This window comes from Mustelus asterias, chromosome 21, assembly GCF_964213995.1.
Source record: "Mustelus asterias chromosome 21, sMusAst1.hap1.1, whole genome shotgun sequence".
Classification (NCBI taxonomy): domain Eukaryota; kingdom Metazoa; phylum Chordata; class Chondrichthyes; order Carcharhiniformes; family Triakidae; genus Mustelus; species Mustelus asterias.
In genome coordinates, this window is record NC_135821.1 from 38097550 (window position 1) to 38117116 (window position 19567).

A 19567-nucleotide genomic window follows, 5' to 3' on the forward strand; every position below is an offset into this window, starting at 1 on the left:
TGATATTCACGTTAGCCACAATCTGACTGACAGGCAGAACAGGCTAGAGGGGCTGAATGACCTTTTCCTGTTTGTTTCACCCTGACGGAGGTTTGCAGCATGTTTTGTGGGTTGAGCAGGTGTATGGTCCGACAGTGCTAAAGGAGAAGAATTTGGATATAAAATATCATGGCGAAAATGTCACTTCATTTTGGACACTCCATTATATTTAAGGAACGAGAGTATCGACCTTGCTGTAACTTCATTGTAATGTGCAATTGTGCATCTGGTGTGTGTTCTTTCACCCTAATAGAGCCCATCCTTGCACTGAGGAGATACACAGTGGCATCCAGCATTATGTCCTCTGTGTCAAGACACATAAATGCTTTATATATTTTAGCTCTTCACTGTTGGGAAAGTTGAGAACCAATCAAGATACAAAGCGACATAGAGGGGAAGAAAACAATTCTTCTCTGAATAATCAGTGATGAAACTTCCTGTGCTAACTGTGCCTTTACAAATTTGCAACGGAAACATATTTTAGCAGACTAGGATCAGTTAACAAAACCACATATACGTATTTGCTCTCCATTCAAACTGAGCATGGTTATGAATGCTGCTATATTCATGATGGTTTAACACAGTGGTTCCCAAAGGGTGCGGCAAGAGAGGATGGCAAGTGTGGCGGGAAGATTCAAGGACAATCAAATAAACATTTAAACATGGTTTAAACAAGCATTGTTTTATCCTTTCTGGATGTCCCATGATCGTATTATAAAGTAGTTTTGATCTATGTTATGAATCAAGCACTGCTAGGAGTTGTTTTTTTTTTGTTTTTGAATGTATTTCTTATTCAATAAAAAATTTGGTGTGGCGCGAGCAAATTTTTATTCTGAAAGTGCGGCCCAGTGAAAAAAGTTTGGGAACCACTGGTTTAACATGTACGTCTTAATTCATTTATCGTGTTGTTGTAATGTTTATAGATATATTACAGGAAGTTCTATTTATTTACCCATGTATTTTTCATAATTTTTAAACACTGTCATATTAAAAAGAAAAAATATAGTCAACGATGCAATATCTTTTCCCAAAAGTTGGGGAGTCTAAAACTAGAGGGCATAGGTTTAAGGTGAGAGGGGAGAGATACAAAAGGGGCCAGAGGGACAATTCTTTCACTCAGATGGTGGTGAGTGTCTGGAACAAACTGCCAGAGGTAGTATTAGAGGCGGGTACAATTTTGTCTTTTAAAAAGCATTTAGATAGTTACATGGGTAAGATGGGTATAGAGGGATATGGGCCAAATGCGGGCAATTGGGATTCGCTTAGGGGTTTAAAAAAAAAAGTAAGGGCGGCATGGACAAGTTGGGCCGAAGGGCCTGTTTCCATGCTGTAAACCTCTATGACTCTATGCAGTCTGTCAGAAACTGCAGAACACAGAAGTTATCAGTGTATTCAATCAATGTAAGAGTGAAACCTGTAACTAACATTACCAGCGGGTGGCAGTGAACTATCCACGCTCTGAGAGATGCCTCTGATTAGATAGAGTTTATTTGTGACTGGTACAGACACATACCATGACTGTTTCACATTATCTCAAATTGCAGCATGATAGTGGCTAAAAATCTAGCCGTCAATCTGCAAGTTTGTAATTCACAGCAGGAGTGCTAATAAACTGATGCAGAAATTATGGTGTGTGTTATTTCAAATGTACCTCAAATTGGAGAAAATATCATTAGGCAGTTGTAGTTTTATTTAGACACTTAACAAGTTGTGTGCATCTATTTTAAGTATTATTTGAATGATCTGAATCAAGATTGCAAAAGGAAATCCACTTTTCTTGCCCCTCCATGTTGCTGGAAAGCATTGGAGTCTCCCATCCAATTGTTGAATATCTCAGTTGTTATGTGTGTGTTGTTGAGTGAAGAGCCTGACCCTGTACGTGCATTGAAGCTGCCTTATTCCCATAGGGTAGTTTTTAAAAGTTCATTCAAGGGATGTGGGCTTTAATGGCTACACCAGCATTTATTACCTATCACTAGTTGCCCTTGAGAAGGTGGTGGTGAGCTGCCCCTTGAACCGCTGCAGTCCCTGAGGTGTAGGTACAACCACCGTGCTTTAGGAAGGAAATTCCAGGATTTTCACCCAGTGACAGTGAACGAATGGTGATATATTTCCAATTCAGGATGGTGTGTGTCTTGGGGGAGAACATACAGATGGTGGAGTTCCCATCTATCTGCTGCCTTTTTCCTTCTAGGTGGAAGTTGTGGGTTTGAAAGGTGCAGTTTTTGTCCCCTTAATCTATAGAAAGATATACTGGCATTGGGGGCAGTCCAGGGAGGGTTCACTAAGGTTGATCCCTGGTTTGGTGGGATTTTCTTATGAAGGGACGTTGAGTAGGTTGGGCCTGTACTCACTGGAGTTTAGAAGAAATTGAGACGTATGGGATTCTCAAGGGGCTTGACAGGGTAGAAGCTAAGAGGTTGTTCCCCCTGCAGGAGAGTCTAGGACCAGAGGGCATCATCTCAGAGTAAGAGACTGGCCATTTAAGATGGTGGTGAGGAGCTCTCAAAGAGTGGTGAATCTGCGGAAATCTTGACTGCAGAGGGCTGTTGAGGCTGGAAAGTGAAGTTGAGAATTATCATATCAGATCAGTCATGGGCTCATTGAATGGTGGAATAGACTCGATGAGTCCAATGATCCACTTTTGCACCCACGTCTTATGGTGCTGTCTAATGAGCCTTAGTGAGTTTCTGTAATGCATATTCTGTGCGTCAGTGGTGGAGGAGTGAATGTGGTGCCAATCAAACAGGCTGCTTTGTCCTGGATGGTGTCAAGCTTCTTGAGGGTTGTTGGAGCTGCACTCATCCAGACTAGCAGCAAATGTTCCATCACACTCCTGACTTGTGCCTTGTAGGATTCTTAACCTCTCACCTTCTTGACACAGTATTTAGGTGGCTAGTCCAGTTCAGTTTCTAGTCAATGGTGTAACCCCCAGAATGTTGACACTGGGGGATTCGGTGATGATTCAAGAAGGCAATACAACACCCCTTTCTCAAGGGCAATGAATGCTGGCCTAGCCAGCGAAGCCCACATTCGGAGAGCAGATGCAGACATGATGGGCCAAATGGCAGCCTGTGCTGTAAGAATTCTTATTTGTGCGCCCAACTTCAAAAAAAAAACATTGCAGCATTTATTATGTTGATTCCTGGTGACACTCATTGCCATAGCCATTGCTGTCTGTTCCCCTGGAGAATTGACATAGTCATTGTTGTACAGCTTTGGAACTGTAGTGCTGCTGCTGTTTATAGCTACCCCTACTAGAAGATCTGCTGTCTTGGTATGTCACTCATCTGTCTGGTCCCATTCTCACACATCCACTGTAGCTCGTCTGCAACCACTCTGTGTCATCTGTCGTCAAACTTTGCCCAGAAGAGATTTTGACTTTTCAGTTCTGATTAAATTTTGATCATTTTTTAGAGTTCTGTCAGTTCTTGCAATTTGAACCACATCTTGAATGGTATGTCCCGTCTGTATAATGGAATTTTTAGTATACATCTTAGCATGCACATTTCAAAGATCTCTATTTCCTTCCACAAATTTTTATTTATTGTCCAGGTATTCTACACCAACTAATTTTTATATTACCGTGTGGCAAACGGTTCATTGAGATATAGCACCTTGCCAGATTTTTTCCTGTAATATAAATATAACATTTTAAAAATAAATGGACACCAATGTCCCCTTTTGTCCTTCTGTTTGTTCTTACTACAGGTTTATTAACTAGGCATGTGATCTAAATTATTGGGTGGGATTTTCTGTGCAAGGTGGCCCACCATTAGCAGGTGGTGGGGTGCATTCAATGAGAAACCCTGTTGCAAGAGAAATGGGGGGGGAAGAAAGAATGGATTTTGAGAGACAAGAAATGTAAGATTTGAAATTTTAAAATCTCAGAACAATTTATTAGGTGAAGCAATAATAATCCAGCCCTGATTAACTTCTGGGCTAGGGAGTTTGATTGGTATCATATTAACACAGTAAGAGCTTTAACAACACCAGGTTAAAGTCCAACAAAGGTGTTGTTAAAACTCTTACTGTGTTCACCCCAGTCCAACGCCGGCATCTCCACATCATCATATTAACAGCCATCACAGTACTATGAAGGTACATACACACATTAATGATGCTTACCTTTTTGAGTTTAATAAGCAATTAATTTGAAAATCCAAGAAGTGACATGGAGGCTAAGGGAAAGATGCTGTCTGTGTTAAGATAATGGTGGGCCAGCGTAAATTGATGAGCAACTTTGAGATTGGGACTCGTGATGTATCCCTCAATCTGACTAATTTGCACATTAATGACAGTATACGTCATTAACATGTATTTTTCCAGCAGGATCTGATCCTTTGCAAGCCCTTCGTGATTTTTGTTTCTTTAAATTTTTAATAGTATCTTTCTTAAACTTTCTCTGATGTTCTCTTCCTATTTTTTCCTCCTAGGGTAATAAAGGTGGAGTGAGCGTAAGGTTTCAGTTCCATAACACCACCTTGTGTATCGTTAACTCACATCTCGCAGCTCACACTGAAGAATGTGACAGACGGAATCAAGACTACAAAGATATCTGTAGCAGAATGCATTTTATTCAGTCTACTCTGCCTCTGGCAAATCTCACAATTATGAAGCACGAGTAAGTTTTGGATATTAGTTTGTTATACTTTCAAAACCTCGCGTAAGATATATTTCTTTCAGCAAAGCCTGCCTGGAATGTCTTATACTTGACAATAATAGTTCTAGGAAAATCGGTTGTCTTCATCAAACATTATTTGACATTGCTGTCTCCTTCATAACGGTCAGCCTTTCCAATGGCTGCATGGGTTTTTAAAAATCTGTTCACTGGATGGGTATTGTTGGCTTGGCCAGCATTTATTGCCCTTCCTAATTGCCTCTGAAAGTGGTGGTGAGCTGTCTTCTTGAGCCATTGCAGTCCACGTGCTGTAGGTACACCCATCATGTTGGTGGGAAGGGAGTTCCAGGAATTTGACCCAGCAGCAGTGAAGAAACGGTAGTATATTTCCAGTTCGAGATGGTGAGTGACTTGGAGGGACACTTCCATGTGGTGGTGTTCTCATGCAGCTGTTGCCCTTGTCCTTGGAGGTGCTGTTCTATCAGTTGATGTGATCTTCCTAGTTTGTACACCTCAGTACCACAAATTTACTGGAGTTCATGCCGAGTTTCTAAATCTGAGTAAGGGCAACAGTGACAGCTTCAAGAAGGCAAGAAAGATTATAATTGGTCAGTACTGGACAGTATTATAATTGCAATGGGAGGGGGAGGATCCAGTTGTCGTGGTCCATGTAGGTATCAATGACAGGTAGAACTAGGAAGGGGTTTTGCATAGAGAGTATGAGGAGCTGGGTTATTACCTGAGCAAATTGACACAGGGTACATAAAATTAGAGGGATGAATTTGTGGCTTAAAGACTGTTGTGGGAGAAGTGGATTCCGGTTTGTAGGACACCGGCACTGGTACTGGGGGACATGATGGCTGTACCTTGGGGATGGTCTACACCTGAAACATGCTGGGATCGGTATTCTTGTGAACCACATAACTGGGAAGTGAAGAGAGTTTGAAATTAAGTACTGAAGGCAAGGGACAAAATGTGTAAAAATGTGATGTATCAAAGAGTTGAGACAGGTAAGAGAGGAAAGTAGTAAAATAGAAGATGAGGGTCATAGAATGGCAGGAAGTACACCGCAAGAAAAAAAATTACAAATGCAATCAGGACTAGATGTTACAAAGATAACAAAAAGACAAAACTCAAGGCTCTGTATCTGAATGTGCATTCAAAACAAAGTAAACAAATTTAGGGTACACATTGAAATAAATAAATATGATCTGATGGTCATTGTGGAGACCTGGTTGCAGGATGACCAGGATTGGGTCCTGAATATTGAGGGGAAATGATATGCGAGAAGAATAGAAGGCTAGCTAAAAGTGGAGGGGTAGCACTGATAATCAAGGATGGCATTTGTACAATAGTTAGAGATGAACTTGGTTCAGAACATGAGGATGCAGAATCGGTTTGGATGGAGATGAGGAATAGTCGGAGAAATAAATGGGAATGGTTTACAGGCCCTCTAACAAACTGCAATGTAGGACAAAGTATTCATGAAGAAATATTGGGTTCTTGTGATAAAGAGATGGCAATAATCATAGGTGACTTTAATCTACGTATAAACTGGAAAAAGCAGTAGTAGCCTGGATGATGAGTTCATCGAATGCTTTGAAGTAGTAGAATGGAGAGGCTCTCGCTATCAGGAAAGCGTGAACAGGCTGACACTCTTCTCTCTCAAAAAAGAGAAGGTATGAAGGATGACCATTTGGAGTTCTTTACGATTATTAAAGGATCTTGTAAAATAAATGTAGGGAAGATGATTTCCAATTGTGGGCAAGAACTGGAAGATTGTTGTTGGTTGTCTTCCCGCACTCAGTGTTGCACAAGGCAGATTTTCATCTGTTCCCATAGCGAGATTTTTCTGCAACAGGTCGCCAGCCTGCCATCAGAGGCTTATAGCTTGAGGGGCGCCACTCCACACCAAGCATGGCTGACCAGGAGAGTCTCCCACTTTTACCACCAACCATTGGCGTGTCTGGGAGGATTTGCAGATTGATACTCCAACCTGTTGGCTGCATGATGAATGCACTTTCCTTGGTCTTGGGGTGGAACTCGAAGCTTTTGCCTCGGGCAGGGACGCTATCCATTGTGCCACAAGACCTTCGCATATAAGATGGCCATTAATAAATCCATTTGGGAAAAACCTATTTACCAAGACATGTTTGGAATGTGGAAACCGCTACCCTAGGAAATTGAGGTAAAATAGATTGATGAATTTAAGGAGAAGCTGGATAAAACATAAGGGGAAAAGGAACAGATGGATATGATTGCGTTAAGTTCGGAAGGATGAACGGAGACTTGTGTAGACCATAAACACTGGCATGGGCTAAATTGCCTGTTAGTTTAAATACAATGTTTTTTTTGATTAATGGGCATTGCTGGAATAACCAGCCATTATTGCCCATACCTAATTTCCCTTGAGAAATTAAGCCACCTTCTCAACAACTGAGTGGCTTGCTGGACCATTTCAGAGGGCAGTTAAGAGACAACACATGGGTTTGGAGTCACAAGTAGGCCACACCAGGTAAGAATGTCAGATTCCCTTCGCTGAAGGACAATAGTGAACTCGGTAGAATTTTACCATAATCCAGTAATTGCACACCAAGTCAGCGCTACTAACACGAGCATTTCATTCCAGAATTTTACCAACCTGAATTTCAGCACCCACAAGTGGAATTTGAACCCCTGCGTCTTCATATCATTAATCCAGGCCTCTGAATTACTAATCCTATAATATAAGCATTATAAAAATTCCCAATAAAAGTGAAAGTTTATTTATTAGTCACAAGTAGGCATACATTAACATTGCAATGAAGTTACTGTGAAAATCCCGTAGTCGCCACACTCCGGCGCCTGTTCGGGTACACTGAGGGAGAATTTAGCATGGTTAATGCACCTACCCAGCATGTCTTTGGACTGTGGGAGGAAACCGGAGAACCCGGAGGAAACCCACGCAGACACGTGGAGAACGTGCAGACTCCACTGAGACAGTGACCCGAACCGGGAATCGAACCCGGGTCCCTGGTTCTGTGAGGTACCATGCCACCTTTGCTGTAACATTGAGTCACAACATGATGTGGCATTGTGAGTTGTCTCATCTCAAGGACAGTCAAGAATTCAGAACATGTTGTAAAGAATGCTTTCTTCTCTCTTTAAACATGCCTGTATGGCAATTACTACTCGGCAATAATTAACCAACACGAAAGGGATTGTCAAAATTACCGATGATTGTAGTTGCCAGACTGTGAGGCTGTGAGCCGCGTACTTCTTAAGACTTGTTCCTTTCTAGATTATAGATTTGAAAATTTCAAAATGCAGAGGAAAACATTTTAAAAAAATATTCTCCCCTTTATTAATTTAGAAGAGTTCTTTCAAAAGTTTGGAGTGAAGCAAAATGAAGGGAGCTTTGCCAAATCTGAAAATGTTTGACCTCGGACTTTGCACCTCATTTTACTCCCTGTGATGATAATTCAGTTGTTAATAGGATGAGTAATGTTGAACCGATGAAGTAAATAATTTGTAGGCTCTACTAAAGGAGGCTTGTTCTGAATAAAAGTACAGTCTGGAAAAGGCTACTCTTTGTTTATAATGAAGATTTGTTTACCACTTTGTTCTCTTCCTTATCTTTATAATAAAGCATGATAATATGGCTTGGAGATCTGAACTACAGAATATGTCATCCGGACGTAGAAGCAATTAAAAAGCTAATAGCAGCGAAGGATTATGCAAAACTCACCAAGTATGATCAGGTGAGATGAAGATTACAGTGACCATTAACTCTCCCAGGACTGTAGTGTCATCAGGAACATTGGTAGAAAGTTGTCTCGACGAATTACCAAGTGGCTACTGTTTGGCTCAGATGGGCTAAAAAGGCAGAAATTACCATTCAAAGAGAGATACTTGCCATCAGAAAACTTACCCAACATGTTAAGTGTGGACAAGTGAACAAATTTGGATAATTGTAGAACTCAGACCTCAAGGGTATAAGGAGCGGTTTGCAGAGCAGAACTCGTCTGCCTGGTGAAAAATAGAAGTCTCACAACACCAGGTTGAAGTCCAACAGGTTTATTTGGAATCACGAGCTTTCGGAGCGCTGCCCTTTCATCAGGTGAGTGGAGAGTTGGGTTCACAAACCGGGCATATATAGACAAAGACTTAATTGTCAGATAATGGTTAGAATGTGAGTCTTATACATGCATTCCAACCATTATCTTGCAATTGAGTCTTTGTCTATATCTGCTCTGTTTGTGAACCCAACTCTCCACTCACCCAATGAAGGAGCAGTGCCCCGAAAGCTCATGATACCAAATAAACCTGTTGGACTTTAACCTGGTGTTGTGAGACTTCTTACTGTGCCCACCCTCGTCCAACGCCGGCATATCCATCATGGTGAAAAATAAGTTTCTTGGAAGGGAATGGGTAAAATAGCAGCTTTGGATGTAAATATGCAGAATCCTAAGTACAGTCCCAGACAACCTTGGCAAAATTTCCAGCCGTTCACTGGATCTTCCGGCCCTGCCGACAGTGCACCCCTGCTGTGGGTTTCCCAGCGGCAAAGTGTGCATTCAACGGGAAACCCATGGACGACGACAGGACCAGAAGATCCCGCTGCCAGATGAAACCAGGCTTCCTCGTGGCGGATTGCATGGAAAATCCTGCCCCATGTTTTCAAAACCAAACTTGGGCAAAGCTAGAAATTGGAAGAAATATTTTTCACCCAAAGAATAGTGAGTGCGGAACAGACTGCCAACAACAGTCCTTTAGAAATAAATTGGTTAAGCATCTGGTTGAGAGCAGGATTTGAAATTTGATGGGACAGTATAGACCAGGATGAGATCTAGTGGCATATGGTTAACAGCAGTCGTTCATTGGAAGGATGGATATTCTGGAGATTTGGAGATGAGGGGAAATTAATATAGAACATTTCATGGAGAGAGAAACAATTAACCCCAAATGGTGATAACAGCTTCACTTACAAAATGTGCAGCATAAATAGTGTGGGCATGATGTGAGCATATTGATCTAAAGCTGTGATGGGTAACCTAGGCTCGTGAGTGGGCCGTAGGAGTGACCCTCCTTCATCTTAGTGGGCCGCAAGATTGAAATCAGGCTTGTTCACTAACCGTGACCTCGTGGATAAGATTAAATACACTTAATACACCCCAAATATTTCATAATGAGTTTTAGAAAATTCTTAATCATTTATATGTTAATAGAACTTCCATTAACTTCAAATGATAAAAACAAAAGAAATATTTGCACTTTGGATATAGCTCTCACAGTCAATGTTGTGAGCAATCAGCACCCACCTCACTTCACATGTCCTTGCTTTTCGTGCCTATCACTTCAGTCATACCAGTCGGGAAAAAACTACATGGACACAGAAATCAGCAGAATGTGGCAACCCTGTGCATGGGCAACAGTCAGCAAATGGTGTGGGCTGCACTCAGAACCCAGATGGGCTGCATGTGGCCCCCTGGTTCACAGGTGACCCACCGCTGATCTAAAGTCATTCCAAGACAAACAAGATGCATCAAGAGTACACAAAGAAAGGATTATCCATTCAGTACATTTTCACCAAGAAACCTCCGAGCAGAGCACAAAACCTAACAACTTTATTGAGATAACTTAAGTCCTTGATAGTTTGTAGGCGGTCATGGCAGAAGTCGACTTGATGGTCTGTATAATGTTTCCGTATTTCATGCTTTCTTTTCCCATTATGTTATCATAGAATCCCTACAGTGCAGAAGGAGGCCATTCGGCCCATCGGGTCGGCGCCGAAAACGATCCCACCCAAGCCCTATCCCTGTAACCCTATTTATTTACCCTGCTAATCCCTCTAACCTACACATCCCGGGACACTTAAGGGGCAATTTAGCATGGCCAATCAACCTAACCCACACATCTTTGGAGTGTGGGAGGCATCCAGAGGAAAGACACGGGGAGAACGTGCAGACTCCACACAGACAGTGACCGAAGCCGGGAATCGAACCCGAGTCCCTGGTGCTGTGTGGCAGCAGTGCTAACCATTGTGCCACCGTGCCGCCCATTGTGCCACCGTGCCGCCCATTGTGCCACCGTGCCGCCCATTGTGCCACCGTGCCGTACCATGTCAACAAAGTTGCACAATATTTAATTCCACATACAAAGGAGAATCACTATATTTAAATTGTAATTTGATGGTTAATTCAGAGTGGTGAATAAAGTTCTCAAGTCATTAATAAATAAAAAATAAAAGTAATGACAGAAATACTATTTTATGATTTAACACATGGTACCAGTTGCCTTGCAACATTAATACTGATTCTATAAGAACCTCTGCTGTTGTTGCACAGTTGGCGAAACACATTGAGGAGTCGGGTGTGTTCCAAGGATTCAAGGAAGGAAGTATCCACTTTCAACCAACCTATAAATACGATATTGGCTCTGATCACTGGGACACAAGGTAACTAACCCCTTGGGCTGTTTGTTACTGGGAATGTTGCAGTGTTGGATTTGCCAGATTTTTTTCTGAAGCTTATTCCAATCAGGGTTCTACTAAGAATAGTTACAAGTATAGAGTACCAGTTTCTCTTGGGATATACTGTATAGAAAACTGCCTTGGCCTGCACTGTATCATCCAACAACACTTAAGAACACCTTTTAAATAACAGGATTTCTTAGAACACATTATGAAGAAACAGTAAAAGAGTAACCAGAGGTTCGGGGTGATGACTGGAGGCAAAGTCTAAAATTTGAGTTTTGAGGAAGCTTTTAACAGAGCATAAAGAAGTAGAAAGGCCAACGTACCCACGTAGTGGTTATTGCTGTGCATGGAGACAGTAATTATGACATTGAGTTGTTTCCAATTCTGTTCTTGCTTAACATCCCCATGTACATTTTACCAGGGTCACTTGATGTTGATTCATGTTATAGTCTGGGAAGCCAGGTGGTGAACGATAGAATCTTTACAGATTTTTTTTTTAGCCAATCTTTACACACTTTTTATAAGTATTTATTTTACAGAGATACATATTACAAGTCTAGTAACTATTGTTTCTGTATGTTTCTGGAGCACAAGTGAACCCCAGCAAATGCCCACAATCTGCATATAATTAAATACAATTAACAATTGGGATGAGGCAATCTATCTTATTTCTACCTTTTCTAGTGTAGGAACATTGAGGCTCAATTATCCCAAAGATGTGCATTTGACTGGCGAAGTCAGCTGTGACTGAGGATAAATAGGATGTCTTTTACTATTTCAATGCACCTTTAAACTGTTTTCATCAGTTTTGTATGTGTGTGCGTGTGTGTGTGTATATACACGTGTGTGTCTGTGTGTGTGTATATATATATATATATATACATACACACGTGCGTGTCTGTGTGCGTGTATGTACACATGCACGCGAGCGTGTGCGGTGTGTGTGTGTTGGCATGTTGGCGTTGGGTCTGAAATGCTTTTACAAATGTGTCCTTGTATTTACTCCTAGTGAGAAATGTCGAGTTCCTGCATGGTGTGATCGCATCCTTTGGAAAGGCAGCAACCTCGAGGAGTTGGAGTATCGCAGTCACATGGCTTTGAAAATAAGTGACCATAAGCCAGTTAGCGCAATCTTTCAAGCTGGGGTATGAGACTGTCATCTCAGATTCACTGTTTTTTTTAAATTAGTTTGTGGAATTTGGGCATCATTGGCTAGGCCAACATTTATTCCCTTGAGAAGGTGGTGGTGAGCTGCTGCCTTGAACTATTGTGTTGTAGGTACACTTACAGTGCTGTTATTCGGGAGGGAGTTCCAGGATTTTGACCCAGCGACCTATACGAGAACCTGGTATTGTGCAATGAGATGGGCTTAATTGATAACCCCCGAGTGAAGGCACCCTTGGGTAGCAGCGATCACAATATGATTGAATTTTATATTACGTTTGAGTTGGGAAGAGTGGATTCAAAATTAGTATCTTAAAGATGATTAAGGGTAATTATGTGGGAATGAAAGCATAGCTAGGTAAAATGAACTGATAAAAGAGATGAGGAGATAGGTCAGTGAGATGCAGTGGCAGACATATAAAGGGATATTTCAGAATACACAGACACATTCAAACGAGTGAACAAAATTCCAAGGTGAGGACCCACCATCTGTGCTTAACTAAAAATGTTAAAGACAGAGTCAAACGTTAAGAAAAAACATATAATTGCACAAAGACAAGTGGCAGGTTAGAAGATTGACAGAAAGTAAAGAATGACAAAAAGATGAATCAGGAAGGAAAAAAATAGAGTATGAGAGAAAGATCGTGCGACACGCGCATTGACCTGAAACATTAACTTTGTTTCTCTCTACAGAGATGCTGCCTGACCAGCTGAGTTTTTCCAGCATTTTCTGTTGGTTTTCATTTCACGTTTCAGATATCCAGTGCCTTGCTTTGGTGGAACTTTGCAGTGTTCACCTTAAATACAGTCCATTTGCTTTTTACAGATAAAGGTGGTTAATCAAGAATTATACAGAAAGACATATGAAAATATTGTTCGCCAGCTAGACAGAATGGAGAATGATTCTATTCCTTCGGTGTCCCTGTCTAAAATAGAGGTAAGACAGTGTGTTACCTCTTTAATCCATCCAGCTTTCTGACTACCATGTTGTGTGACTGTCTTTTCAGTTCATCATTTAGCTTAAGAAATCAAGGGTGTGTCAATGAGGTGAAATTGAAGGACCCGGGTAGTACCCGGGCATGACCCTCTCCCCCTGAGTGCTGCACTCACCTGAGCTGCCCTGGGAGGTCTGCTTGCCAGATGCATGCCTTCGGAGTCCAGTCGTGCTTCACACCATTCTGCCATCACACCACTGTGGATGAATGTTTTGACGGGGCTGGGAGTGGTTGGGGAATAATATGGGCCTTATAATGACATGTTCATGTGAGGTTCCCGACATTGAACGTCAGGAAACACCCTGTCATTGATGGGAGAGGGGACAACTGTGTAATGCTTTCACTCCATCGTAAAATGCAACTTGCGATATTTGCTGCTCCTGTGATTGAACTCAGCCGACATGAACGGAAACACAAAGCCCTGACCATTTCCTGCAACGTTGCAGAGTGTGTGAGACATTGAGATGATTCAGGGTTACCTCCTGAAGTCAGAGTTTGAGATTTATTCTCAGCGTATGGTCAGAGAGTCTTATAGAATCATAGAAACCCTACAGTGCAGAAAGAGGCCATCTGGCCCATCGAGTCTGCACTGACCACAATCCCACCCTACCCCCATATCCCTACACATTTACCCGCTAATCCCTCTAACCTACACATCTTAGAACAAACACTTAAGGGGCAATTTTAGCATGGCCAATCAACCTAACCCGCGCATCTTTGGACTGTGGGAGGAAACCGGAGCACCCGGAGGAAACCCACACAGACACGAGGAGAATGTGCAAACTCCACTCAGACAGTGACCCAAGCCGGGAATCAAACCCAGGTCGCTGGAGCTGTGAAGCAGCAGTGCTAACCACTGTGCTACCGTGCCGCCCTTTTATATATATATATATATATATAATAAGAATATTACAAAAAAGAGTAGGAATGGTCAGTTTAGTCCCCAAAGCCTGCTCGGCCATTCCGTGTCATGGCTGCTCTGAACATGGTGCGGAGTCTGCACATTCTCCCCGTGTCTGCGTGGGTTTCCTTCGGGTGCTCCAGATTCCTCCCACAGTCTGAAAGACATGCTGGTTAGGTGCATTGGCCATGCTAAATTCTCCCTCTGTACCTGAACGGGTGTGGGAGTGCGGCAACTAGGGGATTTTCACAGTAACTTCATTGCAGTTTTCATGTAAGCCTACTTGTGACACTAATACTTAAACTTGAACTCAACTCCATTTTCCTGCCTTCTCTCCATGACCTTTGACTTCCTTGTACATGAAAAATCTCTACTGCAGTCTGATGTGGGGAATTCCAAAGATTAATGACCCACTGAAAAAAGAAATTCCTCTTCATTTGTGGTAGGAAGAATAGAAAAGCCCTGAAGGGTCATCCTGACTCGAAATATTGGCTCTGTTCTCTCTCCATAGTAGCTGTCAGACCTGCTGAGATTTTCTAGCATTTTCTGTTTTTGTTTCAGATTTCAGCATCCATAGTATTTTGCTTTTATTACAGTGCTCTAGATATGGTCTCACCAACATCCTTTTTCTCTTGTGATTATTTTTAAGTTTCTCCCTCCCTTTTTGCCCTTGATCTTCTACGGTTATTGGGACTTTTTTGTGTCTTTTATAATGAAGACAGGTACAGAATACTTGTTCACAAATCTCTGCCGTTCCCTTGTTTTCCCACGGTTAATTCCCCAGTCTCATCCTCTCGAGGCCAGCACTTATTACAGCTGATTGATTTGAACCGGCAAAACCAATTTCAAGGTCTAAGTGAAATTTGAATCAGTGCTTGAGCAACTGGATCCAAACACACGGTGACATTTCAGTTAAATGCTATAGCACGAAAATGAAGATGTCTCAATTGTATTACCTGTCACCACCAGAAGATGAGGCTGACGTGCATTTAACCACTACTTATGCTTGGTAAATAAGATATATTATTTAAGGTCAGAATATCCATTTTGTACCAATATTTTCACAGCTTTTTCTCCAAATATTAGACCCAGTAGCCTTACTGGATTCTCTTCACTTCTAATCTATCAATGTTTGCATCTGTTGATTATTTTTTTCCCTTCTCTGTTCTGCACGCCTCGAGGTAGCGGTTGCATTAAAGTTTCTAAAGTCTTCAGGAACCATGTGAAAATAGTCTGTGTGAAATTTGTACGTGATGTCTCAATGATGAGCCTTCAGAATCTGGAAAATTAGTTCTGATTGCGACATGGGTATCTAGAATTGTACCTAAGTGTTTTTTAAGTTTTCCATTTTTTTTGTTTATATCCAGTTCAAAGTCTCCACAAGTGAGACATTCCAGATCCAAGCTGACAAGACAGGCTCACCACTTCCTGTCTTGGGCTTGATCTACATGATCCAAGCTGATTGGAGCAGGCATTGCATCTCCTCCAAGGCTTGATCTCATTTGCATCTTAGCCAAAAGGCCTAGATGCCGCTTTAAAAAATTGCTCCAAATGAAGTCTCAGTGTAACCTCATGACTTCAACCAAGTGCAGGACAATAAAACTACACTTGATCTTAGCCAAAAGGCTGAGAAGTTTTCCATACCTATTGTCCAAGTGACCACACCTAATGGTTTGTTTTCACGTGTCTGGGTGCTTTGCTAATGGGTCGGTGGTGGCCCCAGTTCATACTCCTTCAAGGTAATTCTTGCTGCTGAGGATTTGCAGACAGGGCGGCTCCTTTTCAGTGGCTTTGGAATGTAGAAGATTCAATGATTTAAATGCCCAGCCATCTTTGACTTTGATTTCAAGTCATTGGAACATGGCTTTTGTCTTTTTAAAACTTCAATTAGTGGTTTCCAACCAGTAAATTCTTAAAATCATTATTTTGTGAAGCAAGACTTCATAACAACTAATGAACGTTCATGTGAAAGCACGCATGCTTTCCTGCTTATGATTTGAGGCACACAGCCATGTGACCTCTCTCAGAAAAGTAATCACCTTCCAAAAGTATCATGTGCACTGCACCTTAAATTTATAATATCGCTTTAGTGTAGAAAAGCGTCAAAAGCCCCTCAGAGGGAGAACCAAATAAAACATGATGTCAAATTAAAGCACGGGGATATTGGCAGGGAGGGAGGGTTGGGGAGGAGTGACTAAAAGCTTGGTTGAAGAGGTATGTATAAGTTTAAAGTTTATTGATTATTGTCACAAGTGGGCTTACATTAACACTGCAAAGAATTGACTGAAAATCCGTGAGTCGCCACACTCCAGCGCCTGTTCGGGTACACTGAGGGAGAATTTAGCATGGCCAGTGCATCGAACCAACACGTGTTTCAGATTGTGGGAGGAAACCGAATCACCCCTGGAGGCAACCCACGTAGACATGGGGAGAGCGTGCAGACTCCACATAGATAATCACACAACCTGGGAATCGAACCTGGGTCCTTGGCGCTGTGAGACAGCAGTGCTAGTAGCCACTGTGCTACCCAAAGAGGAATTAGTTAGAGTTTAGTAAGGGTATGGGTCTAAGTGAATTGAGGGTTATCACCAATGGTGAAGCGGGAACACTTCACAGTCAGAAGTAGAGAGTTCCAGCAGGGGATAAAGCTGGAAGAGGTTACAGAGATAGGGAGAAGCAAACCCCACAACAGATCTTAAATTTGACATGTCAGGAGCCAGTGTAGGTCAGTAAGGACAGAGCTGATGAGCGATGCACACACTTTTAATGGGGTTCCTGAATAGTGGTTAGCAACAAAAAGCATGGACAGCCTTTCCAAGGCAAAGATTATTCAAGCCAGTTGTCAAAACCCTCCCTATTAATCCACCACATAGTCTCTTTGGCTGAGCCCTGTGACACAGGACAGACCATGGAAGTCAGGATGTTCATAAAAGAAGAATCATAAAAGAACCCCGACAGTGCAGAAGGAGACCATTTGGCCCATTGAGTTTGCACCGACTCTCTGACAAGAGTATCTTACCCAAGCCCTCTCTGTCCCCCTTATCCCCGTAACCCCACACATTTATCATGGCTAATCCATCTAACCAAGACTTCTTTGGAGACTTAAGGGACAATTTAGCATGGCTAATCCACTTAACCATCTTTGGACTGTGGGAGGAAACCGGATGTTCCTGACCTGCAGGGTCCAGCACTGCACTGGACCAAACAACATTGTTCATGCTTGCTGTTTAAATGCAGAACGCAGATCAGAATCTCATTCACTGGCCCTGGAATTTCTTCCAGTCGGGCACTGTATTTTAACATCAACAGAACTGTACAGAGAAATAACATGAACAATAGGAAATAGTTCTGTTCACTATATCTCCTTGGTTTCTGGCATTTCCCATCAAGGGTACATAGAGAGACCAGCTGAGTGAACCCTTGACCCCCGACTCCCCATGCAATTTCAAGGCTTAATTTTAAATTTATTAGTGTCACAAGTAGGCTTACATTAGCACTGCAATGAAGTTACTGTGAAAATTCTCCAGTTGCCACACTCCGGCACCTGTTCGGGTCGAATCATAGAATCCCTACAGTACAGAAAGAGGCCATTTGGCCCATCGAGCCTATACCGACAACAATCCCACCCTATCCCTGTAACCCCACATATTTGCCCTGCTAATCCCCCCCGAAATTAAGGGCAATTTAGCATGGCCAATCAACCTTACCCACACATCTTTGGATTGTGGGAGGAAACCGGAGCACCCGAGGAAACCCACGCAGACACGGAGAACGTGCAGCCTCCACACACTGACCCAAGCTGGGAATCAAACCTGGGTCCCTGGCGCTGTGAGGCAGCAGTGCTAACCACTCTGCCATCATGCTGCCATTGCTATTTTCTCTCCTAGTTTTCTCCTATCTGAAAATCTTGGTTTCTCTTGGATGGTTGGAATGAGTGGTGGGTGGGTCAAAATATTTCTCACCTACGTCATCTTTAAGTGACTGTCGAAACAGTGAGAGTTTACTGCCTGCTGGAGTGTTTGAAGTATCACCTTTCCCTGGGATGCTTGGGCAGTATTCGGCAGAATCCAGATACTCTCCTGACTTGTATGGCTTCTTGCGACACAACAGTACTTTTACTCGTTGATTTTGTATTGTTAAAACTTCATTTGAAATCCAATAGACAATGATATTTATAAAAACAATGATTGTAAAAGATTCCTTTCTTACTCGCAGCATTTTATGAAAATGTTGTTTTCTTTTCGCAGTTCCATTTTGACAATGTGAAGTTCATGCAGCTTCAAATTCAAACGCTTACTATTGCGAACACTGGACTGGTGCCCTGTCAGTTTGAATTCATCACTAAACTGAATGAGCCGTCATACTGCAAACCATGGTTCAGTGCTACCCCGAATAAGGGAGTTTTGATAGAGGGTACGTCATATTTGGTACAAAAGCAAACATGTATCTTTTTTGGACATTGACTCTGTTTCATTTCATATTTTTGTATGAAAAAAATTAAAACGGCAAAGTACATGGGACTGGGTACCAGCCCAGCTGCCTTTTCACCTGGTTTCAGTCTGAGATATGCTGAAAGTCCTCAGTTAGTTATGAGCATGAGACCATCTCTCAGCTCTGTTCCTAATTGGTTTTAAAATTTTAATTCTCTCATGGGATATGGGTGTCGCTGACAAGGCCAACATTTGTTGCCCATTCCTAATTGCCCTTGAACTGAGTGGCTTCCTCGGCTATTTCAAAGGGACAAATACAAGTCAACCACATTGTTGCGGATCTGGAGTCAAATGTAGGCCAGACCAGGTAAGAATGGCAAATTTCCTTCCCCAAAGGACATTAGTTTTTTTTAACAACCAGTTGATGATCATTTTCAAAGTTTGCATTGTTGAGACGAGCTTTATACTGAATTCCAGATTTATGAATTAAATTTAAATTTCATGGTGGGTTTTGAGCCAATGTCAACAGAGGATTAGCCTGGGCTTCTGGATTATTAGTCCAGTGACAATACCACTGTGCCGACATCTCCCTCAGGAAGGGAAATGGGCCCTTTAGTAGCTGGTGTGGGAAATAGAAATGCAACCATGCGATTCTGAGTTTGCCCATGTGATCTGGGATAACTTTGAGTTAAAAATAAATAAAAATGCTGGTTTCAGCAGCCGCAGCCATAGCAAGGTGAATATGCTGCACCACGTAGCCCAGGAATTTCTATGATTTCTAGGAATCTGCAGTCTCCTCTTTCACCAAAATCAGCATTTGCTTACTGATTTTCTTTTTAACAAATTGGATTATTGTGGCTTTTATCTACAGAGACTGAGTCACAAAAATATTTTGATGAAGGTACAGATAGCATTTTAAAGTTTATTATTTAGTTTATTTTATTAGTGTCACAAGTATGC

The 19567-nt window shown here is 42.0% G+C and overlaps 1 protein-coding gene and 1 long non-coding RNA gene across 7 annotated transcripts in view; one reads left to right on the forward strand and one right to left on the reverse strand.

Annotated features, from left to right (window-relative positions):
• inpp5b (inositol polyphosphate-5-phosphatase B) overlaps positions 1 to 19567 on the forward strand; it is a 140943-nt gene that overhangs the window by 98937 nt on the left and 22439 nt on the right. For all 6 annotated transcript variants that reach the window (XM_078237763.1, XM_078237764.1, XM_078237765.1 and 3 more), the window contains 6 exons: positions 4476 to 4663; positions 8289 to 8400; positions 10987 to 11096; positions 12127 to 12262; positions 13108 to 13218; positions 18425 to 18590. In XM_078237763.1, the coding sequence (XP_078093889.1) occupies positions 4476 to 4663; positions 8289 to 8400; positions 10987 to 11096; positions 12127 to 12262; positions 13108 to 13218; positions 18425 to 18590 (823 nt within the window). The remainder of the gene's footprint in view (positions 1 to 4475; positions 4664 to 8288; positions 8401 to 10986; positions 11097 to 12126; positions 12263 to 13107; positions 13219 to 18424; positions 18591 to 19567) is intronic.
• The window catches only part of LOC144509225 (uncharacterized), a 50121-nt gene continuing 35168 nt past the window's right edge, over positions 4615 to 19567 (reverse strand). The window contains exons 2-4 of the long non-coding RNA XR_013500422.1: positions 8388 to 8515; positions 7302 to 7379; positions 4615 to 5216 (exon numbers count right to left, since the gene is read on the reverse strand). This is a non-coding gene — a long non-coding RNA (uncharacterized LOC144509225). The remainder of the gene's footprint in view (positions 5217 to 7301; positions 7380 to 8387; positions 8516 to 19567) is intronic.